The sequence below is a fragment of the Myotis lucifugus genome, unplaced genomic scaffold, assembly GCF_000147115.1.
Source record: "Myotis lucifugus unplaced genomic scaffold, Myoluc2.0 scaffold_59, whole genome shotgun sequence".
NCBI classification, from domain to species: Eukaryota; Metazoa; Chordata; class Mammalia; order Chiroptera; family Vespertilionidae; genus Myotis; species Myotis lucifugus.
In genome coordinates, this window is record NW_005871107.1 from 1,832,045 (window position 1) to 1,840,923 (window position 8,879).

General features: G+C 36.4%; 1 protein-coding gene across 1 annotated transcript in view; it reads right to left on the bottom strand.

Annotated features, from left to right (window-relative positions):
• LMBRD1 (LMBR1 domain containing 1) overlaps window positions 1-8,879 on the bottom strand; it is a 77,795-nt gene that overhangs the window by 64,794 nt on the left and 4,122 nt on the right. Inside the window, exon 2 of the mRNA XM_006089324.2 lies at window positions 6,794-6,970. Coding sequence (XP_006089386.1) covers window positions 6,794-6,970 — 177 coding nt within the window. The remainder of the gene's footprint in view (window positions 1-6,793; window positions 6,971-8,879) is intronic.

The following is an 8,879-nucleotide window of genomic DNA, read 5'->3' on the forward strand; positions in this document are numbered from 1 at the left end:
AGAAAATTCATTCAAATTAATCTTTTTACACAAAAATATATATACATTAATGAATTAGAATTGAGTTAAGATGACAAGTCTTTTTATTGAATATCCTAAATTTTATGCATATGAAAAATTAAACCTGGAGAGTCAAAGCGACTGGTCATTGCTATTAAGTAGCAAGGCTCAAATTAGTAAATGTAGGTCAATTTTTTTCAGTATACTTACAGAGGCCAAATCATTATCAATATCCCACTATAAGTACTCTTAAGGAAGGGTATGCACATTTAATTCTGCAAAAATAATTTAGGTTTCTTCCTTTTCTTTTTCTTTGCTTTTTAATCTATAGACACCTCTAAGAATGAACATCTACAAATTTCTTACAGACAAATACCTAAAAGAACAAAAATGTAGGAAATCCAAATTTAGCCTCACAAATGGAAAACCTTGACACATGATGCACAATGAAAAATATTTTTCCAATAGCAATTAAGACTATAAGAAAACTTAAGAATAGGTTAAATAAAAATTTATGTTAACTATATAATGAAAACCAAATTAGACAATTAAAAAGATCTAAAGAAATGGAAAGTCACATGTTCTCACATGAAAATATTATAAATATTAAATCCCTCCTAATTAATCCATAAAACTATATACTACCAATCAAAATACCAATTACTGGGGGGTGGGGGGGTGGCTTGACATGCTGACTCTAAAAGTCGTCTGAAAAATACAAGCAAGAGATGGGTAATTTTTTTGAATAACACCAACAATGAAGAATTTACCCAGTTACTAAACTTTATTAAGAAAACATAAAAATCTATTATTATAGTAACCTTTCACTTCCCAATGGCAAATTTAAAACATTAATTATATCCAATAGCGGCAAATGTGGAGGAAAAGCCATCTCCTACACAGTAATAGTAAGGAAGATTGTCTATAACCTAGATTCACATAAATCAGGACAGCTCTAAGTACATAGATATGTTTTAAGATGAGTAGTACTATCCAATGAATGACATGAAGATCTCTTACTGGGTTGCCTGGTTACAAGGTAGCCCAAATGGGGCCTCCCCTTCCCACACAGGAGGAGGAGCGGCACCCAATTTCAATTATGGGACAAAGGGGCCCAAAGTTCCTAGGGTTCAGCAACTGGAATGTCCTAGTGCCCCATGAACAACTTGCATCTAAGCTCACACTTCTTGGAACCCAAGTCCAGACTGTCTATTTACCTGCAAAGCCACTCTTCTGCTTGCCCTACAAGAAGAGGCAGAGGCACCTCTGCTGAGATGTATGCACTTTGAGAAAGCTCGCCTCTTTACAGAATGTCAAGTATATAAGCACTTGTTTGCTTACTAATAATTATCCCCGTAAATTCCTGCCTGCACCAAGTAATGTTTATTGATTTTTCACCATGAGACCTTTACCCAACAATATTCAGAGTAACACTGTTTAAAATATTAAAAACAATTATACTGAAGACAATCTACATGCCTGGTAAAATGTATTACTGTAACATTCATAACATGGAATATCATACAGAGATTAAAAACAAATCTAAATAAACTGGCATAGCTAGACATCCATGAAGTAATTTTGAGTATGGGGAAGCAGAACAAGTTGCAACCAACAGTTTTAACAATCTTTGTCTAAAAAAGTACTGAAAGTAATACCCATACATATACAGAAAAACTGAAAGTGTAAGTAGTGCTCACCACATAGGAATGGAAAAGCACTGGGGAGAATTCTATGCAATGATTGGAAATTTTTTCAAGTATCTAAATGAATATGTACATAAACAAAGCTTCAGCTCCTAACAGCTGTGTTTCTCTAGTGATTGTTTATACATCAAAACAGAAATTTAAAAAGATTTCTGAAACTTGAAGACTTTTGAAACAGGATAATTACATCTATCCTTACACAAACTCCCTACCAATTTCCAAGACACCCCCATAAGGTATTAACATACCCATTGAGAATCTGTTAAAAGCTAAACTTTAAAATTGGGTAAGACCCCAACTTCAGAAAAAAAAGAAAAGTGTTAGAGAGATTGAAGGTAATTTAAAGCCAAAGATTCACTGCAATTTAATATTTTTTACTCTGCAATGCTCTTTTGTTTAACCAAATCTTGTGCCAAAAAGAAACTAAGTGTTACTGTTACTATTTTAAAGCTAAAACTATGTGTAAAATATACAACATTACTCAAGAACTATTAGTGTATTTGGCTTTTATACACTGTCTTGCATCCAAGGTATCTGATGTACTGTCCAAAGAACTTAGTTTATGAAACCTTCCTTCTTCCACATTTTGAGAACTACTATGCCCTTGATACATTTTATAAATCACCCCCTCCCAGAGTGGAGACCAAAGGAACTTCAGAGTAATTTAAGACCCAAAGGAATGTGAAACAATCAAGAACTAATACTAAATAGAAAATATTAAAGAAGAACATTTCAAAAGAAAGGAAACGGGAATAAATATCATAGAAAAAAGGATGTATGGGTCATATATATAAAATTCCCTTTCCCATTCTTCAGATAACATTTTGAAACACTTAGTCCAACCCAAAATGACATTTGAATCTCCTTAATTTTACCTGATAACCTTCACCTTAGACCAGTGTTCTCACTCAGAGGTGATTTTGTTCCCATGGAACATTTGGCAATGTCTGCAGACATGGGGTTGGGGGAAGTCAATATGCTACTGGCATGTAGTGGGGTAGAGGCAAGGATCTACTAAACATCTATAATGCACAGAACAGTCCCACACAACAAGGAATTATCCAGTACAAAATGTCAGTGGTTGAAAAACACTAACTTAGAGGTCTCTAAAATAATATGAAACCAAAAGAACTTACTCAACTTACTACCAAATCTAACACCTAGATTCTGCCTGTATTCAATAGTTAACTCTTCCTTCTGCTAGGTGCCAATACCATGTATAGCCAATATTTCACTGTTAGACACCACCCCCCTAAACTCCTTTGCCTTCTCAAGGACACTGCACCTACAATAATAACCTCTCCACTCTCAAGTTCTCCAGCCCTAACCGGTTTGGCTCAGTGGATAGAGCGACGGCCTGAGGACTGAAGGGTCCCAGGTTCGATTCCAGTCAAGGGCATGTACCTTGGTTGCGGGCACATCCCCAGTAGGAGGTGTGCAGGAGGCAGCTGATCAATGTTTCTCTCTCATGAATGTTTCTAACTCTCTATTCCTCTCCCTTCCTCTATGTAAAATATCAATAAAATATATTTAAAAAAAAAAAAGAAGTTCTCCAACTCTACGGAATACCTAAGTACACAAACCCTACTAATTTCCATTAAACAACAAAGAAATCAATCCATACTCAACCACCACAAATAAAAACACCTCCCCTGACCTGACTCTACTCTCCTAAAGGACAAAACTCACCAAAAATTTGTCAGCATTCCCTATCACTACCTTCTCACCTCCCTGACCACATTTAGCCCACTCTAACATGATAACCCCAAAGCCTCATTGAAATTACTTTTCATGCTCTTCGGTTACCATTGACCAAAGCCAAGAGTCACTTTTCTACCTCTCTCATTTCACTTCTCACCATTTGAAAAAGCTATCATTCTCTCTTCCTGAAACACATTCTTCTGATTATCATAGCCTCCCTCTTCCGATTTTCTTCCTAACTCTTAGGTTACAGCCTTTCCCCTTCAGCTACCTCTACATAATGAGCACTCTAATCCAGCAATCGCCAACCAGTGGTCCGTGGACCACTGGTGGTCTGTGAGGTCCGAAAGGTTGGTGACCGCTACATGGTCCAATGCCTTCTCTGACTACTCACACTCCCCAATTACTAGTCAGTCCATAGCTCTAAGTAACATCTATATGCTGATGATTTCCAAATACTTCACTCCAACCCAAAAGTCTCCCTGAAATATCAACTCTCTATTTGACACCTCCACTTGAGTATATATAACAGGAACTTGAAGTTAACTTACACTAAATACAACTCTTTTTTATATATTCATCTGCCCATATGCATGCATATGCCGTTTGTTCCTTCAGGCTTCCCTATTTCTTTAAGGTATACAAAAACCAGGCATCAGTGCTTCAATTTTGTTTTTCCTTCACCCTCCGTAACTAATTCATTAGTAAATCCAAGCAGTTCTATTTCCAAAATATATACCAATTTTAATCATTTTTCTCTACTAGCACCACTCAAATCCAATTCACCTTATCTTTTATCTTCATTAAATTAACCCTGCAGTTAGAAGAAAACCTAAACTCACTAACATGACTTAAAAGTGATAAGTAATCTGGTCCCCACCTTCTCTTGATCTCAGCTAGTACCAAGCACAAGCCCCACCACCACACTTCACCCGAAAGACCAAACTCATCCCCACCAAAAGCGTCTTTATCTACTGATCCATTCTCCCTAAAGGCACTCCCTCTGGCTCTTTACCTGACTAGCTTCTCTCATTTAGGTCTCAAGTAACCTCAGCAGTCTGGCCTACCTATATAATTTGGCCTTCCAATCTTCCTATCTAAATTGCCCACATCCATCTGTTATATTTCCTCATATGAAGTTAGCTTGTTTTGCTGTTTACTGTTGGTCTGGTTTTACACTAGGTAAGCTCCATGAGAGTAGCAGCCTCATTTGTTTGAACTGTTAATCTGCAGCACTCACATTTATCAGGTACATAGTACAAGCTTAATAAATATTAAGTGAATGAATATATGTAGATGTAATGAAAAGTACAAATTCTCAAGATACAACTACCACCATCTGAGAGTAGGATTGAGGCACTAGGAGAGAGTTCAATTCTGATACTTAATAATAGGCCATAACGAGATTAATCACTGGGGGAAGGGAATAAGATATATTTTAGCTATCAAAACATATGGCCCTGGCTGGTGTAGCTCAGTTGGGCATCATCTTGAGCACAGAAAAGTTGCTATTTGGATTCCAGGTCAGGGCACATGCCCGGGTTGTGGGTTTTATCCCCGGTGGGAATGTGTACAGGAGGCAATCAATAGATGTTTCTATCTCTCTGTCTTTCCCTTCTTCTCTAAAATCAATAAAAACATATCTAAAAAAAATAAAAAACATTAAATATTTTGAAACCATATCTTAACTACTAATTTTAATTTTACACAATGTATAAAATAGTATAAAATAAAGAATATTTGTTGACATTACTATCAATTTTTTATTTTCTTTGATTAATACACTTTGTGTAATACTATCCAAAGTTACTGGCCAACTATACAAGACACTGTAATAGAATACTTACAGCTATTTTTTTTTGGAAATTCAAGTTGGCCCTAACTGGTTTGGCTCAGTGGATAGAGCGTCGGCCTGCAGACTCAAGGGTCCCAGGTTCGATTCCGGTCAAGGGCATGTACCTTGGTTGCGGGCATATACCCAGTGGGGGGTGTGCAGGAGGCAGCTGATCGATGTTTCTCTCTCATCGATGTTTCTAACTCTCTATAAAAAACTCTACCTTCCTCTCTGTAAAAAAATCAATAAAATATATTTAAAAAAAAAGAAACTTCAAGTTGAAAACATATTCCCACAAAATCTAAACAAATCAAATATTCTAAATTCAAAATTAAAAATCTCCTCTTCAAATAATAATTATACCAGGGATAATACTAAGATATAGATACAGCTAAAGATCCTAGTGAACAAAGAGTCTGGAACCAGTCTGCAGAGCTTCGAATCCTAGCTACAGCACTTAGGAGCTGTAGATAGGTTACATCACCTCTCCAATCCTCGTTTTCTTGCCCATAAAAACATGGACAATATTAGTTACCTCATACAGTTGTTTGGGAGATTAAAGGCAGTTAATGTATGTTAACCATTTAGGACAGACACATAACATAGTAAATATTCAACAGATATTAGTTCATACAGTACTTGGCACATACTAAGTGCTCAATTAAATACTTGCTAAATGAATACCTATAGAAAGTAACTGTAATTTTTACAAAAATCAAAATATATCTAAATCTAACCATAAAAACAGTTTCAAATTATTTAAGTCCAGTTGGCCAAATTCAGGAACTTATTTAGGAACCATGCATTATTGAGATAACTGAAATATTTTATTCAAATATTTAAGTACCTACATGTGTGTTAGACACTGGGCATATACCAATAAATAAGACCCAGCTCCTACAATATAGAAGCTTATACTAATAAGAAACTGAAAGTAATCTGAATAAAAAAGGAACTCAGAAATCTTCCATTACAAAACACTTCATTTAAAAATAGGAACAACCTCCCGCCACGCCTCCCCCCTCTTCCCCGCAAAAAAGGAGAAAAGTGAAGTCTTGAAAAGTTAACTGATTGGGCCAAAGATACATGCCAGACAGTTAAGAGCCCAAGATTAGAACTCAGGTCTTATAATTCCCAGCCTAGTGGTCTTTTCACTATATCACACTGACTAAAAGTACTCAGTAAATAAAGATTAAGATTCTGATCTGCCACTAACAAAAACCCTTCTAAATTATTTATTTAGTGCATTAATGCAAATCAAGTCAAATACACTTCAAGCTATGAGAGGCACAAAAATAAAACCTACTACAATTAATACATTTTCAGGTTAACAAAAGACATTCTTCAAATTTGGAGAATTGTCAAAATAATAGTCTTATGTCACTCAATAGTCTATTTCTAGTCTTCTATGTTAGTTGTCACATTCTCAGCGCCTATGCTGCATTTCGATTCTCATTTATTCCAGAGACAACAATATATACCGGACTAATAAACTTAAACACTTAATTGCCAAGAATTTGAAAGAAATAAAATCATATAGTATAATAATTACCTTAAATGTACCATTTTGATTTTTCATGTAGGAAACCAAAAATATATCCACTGGTAGAAGTGCTGATGTGATAAGTGCAATTGCCAGAGAAAAAATTGCTGTTATGGTGGAGACAACTTCGCTTTCCCGCTGACTTTGGTATTTACGAACATATATCCAACAGAATGCCAAAATAGCCTGAAATAGAACAAAAAGAAAATGTTTTGTTATTGCCCTATATATTCTCCAAAACTGATTTTAGCATGTGTTTGTTTCCAATGGGAAACTTTATATCAACTAAAGTTTCTTTTAGATGTGTAAAAAACTTAAGATTGATAATTTTCAAAGCCTATTTCATTGGTGCAGTACAACCTCACTTAGGTGCAAAGACACACACAAAGTAAAAGTTAATGATGACAGTGCTCATTTGCCTATATCCTCACAGAACACAGTACAATAATTAATGGTTTCACACAATGTCATAGTTATAACTAGCTTTGAATACTTTTTCCCTATAGAGCTCTCCAACCTAAAGGAGCTATAACTACATGTTCTATCCTACTGAAGCATCACAGAATATAACTTGAATTGAAATTAACTTCTGTCCCATTATGACAGTTCAAGAGTACCATTCAGCTAAAGACTAACTGACAATAATCACTATGCAACTGACACATTATACTATAATTCAAATTTTAAAGAGCATTAAACCACAAAAAGTGCACAATGAAAATGGATACATGTGCATTGCAAGGAACTTTCCAGTGAAAAAAAGTACACTCAGAGAGGTACTGAGGCTGACATCTCTAATCAAGCAGGTACTCTTAATAGTTAGCAATGTCTTTCTATTAATTAACAGAGTAGAGGAATTCAGTCTCCTGATTCTCTAACTTTAGGTTAACATCGGAATCACCTGGAATACTTATTAAAGCACAGGCTGCTGGGCCCCACTCCCAGAGTTTCAGACTCATGCGGTCTGAAGCCAGGCCAGAAAATCTGCATTTGTAGCAACTTCCCAGGTGAGGCTGTGCTGGTCCAGGGAATACATTTCGAGAACCTCTGCTCTACTCAATTATAGGAGAATAGTGTCCTGGTGCATGAATTCGTGCACATTGAAAGAAAATTAATTAGAAGAAATATTTTAATATCGCTATTCACCCTTTCTCTATAATAGAGGTGTCAGAGATGAAAGAAAATTAGTAAAATGTACATGAATATATAAATTAATTAAAAAACATGATATAACAACGAATATTTGCTATGAAATTTTTACTGTGAGAATCTTCATTCACCATTAATTTTTTTAAATATGCTGGGTATTCTGGAAAATTCCTATCATTTGGACAAACTTTGCCTTTGCTACAACATCGAGTAAATTTTCCATCAGATGGTTTTTCATTGGAGAAATTTAGGGATAGGCAAAATTGACATGTAACAGTCATTCCACCACAACTGTGTTTGATAATTGCATCCTCAGTTACTTCATTTTCGCTATGAAGGCAGTTCCTACCAGTATTGATAGTACTTTTCTCGATGACAGTTCTTCAGACATATTCTGTCAACAATTTCGGTTTCAGAATGTCAACAAAAACGTGATGTCATTACATGGCACCCACAGCCACGATTTGCGGACTGGGCTGGGCTGTGGGCCGCATTTTGCGCCATGGCAGCATTGGCTGCGATTTGGTAGGCTATTGCTCCGGGTTGGTGGTAGGGCCTGTGTCTCACTTGGGGGAAGCCGAGTGTTGCTTTGTTGGTGCCAGGTCCACAGTGCCGCTTCTCTCTGTGCGCATCATGGAAGCTCCTGCATTGAGCATCTGCCCCCTGGTGGTCAGTGTGCGTCATAGCAACCAGTTGGACAGTGGGAAGGACACTTAGCATATTAGCCTTTTATATATATATACTAGGGGACTGGTGCACAAAGATTCGTGCACGTGGGGTGGGTCCCTCAGCCCGAATTGCACCCTCTCCAATCTGGGAGCCCTCTCCTATCCACAAGTTTCTGTCTGTCTTTACAATCATATGAGCGAATTGTCTGAGACCCCAACCCAGTTTGGGTTGTTGCTCACAGAATAATAGAGGCATTTTTTTTTTCTTTGCTTCATTG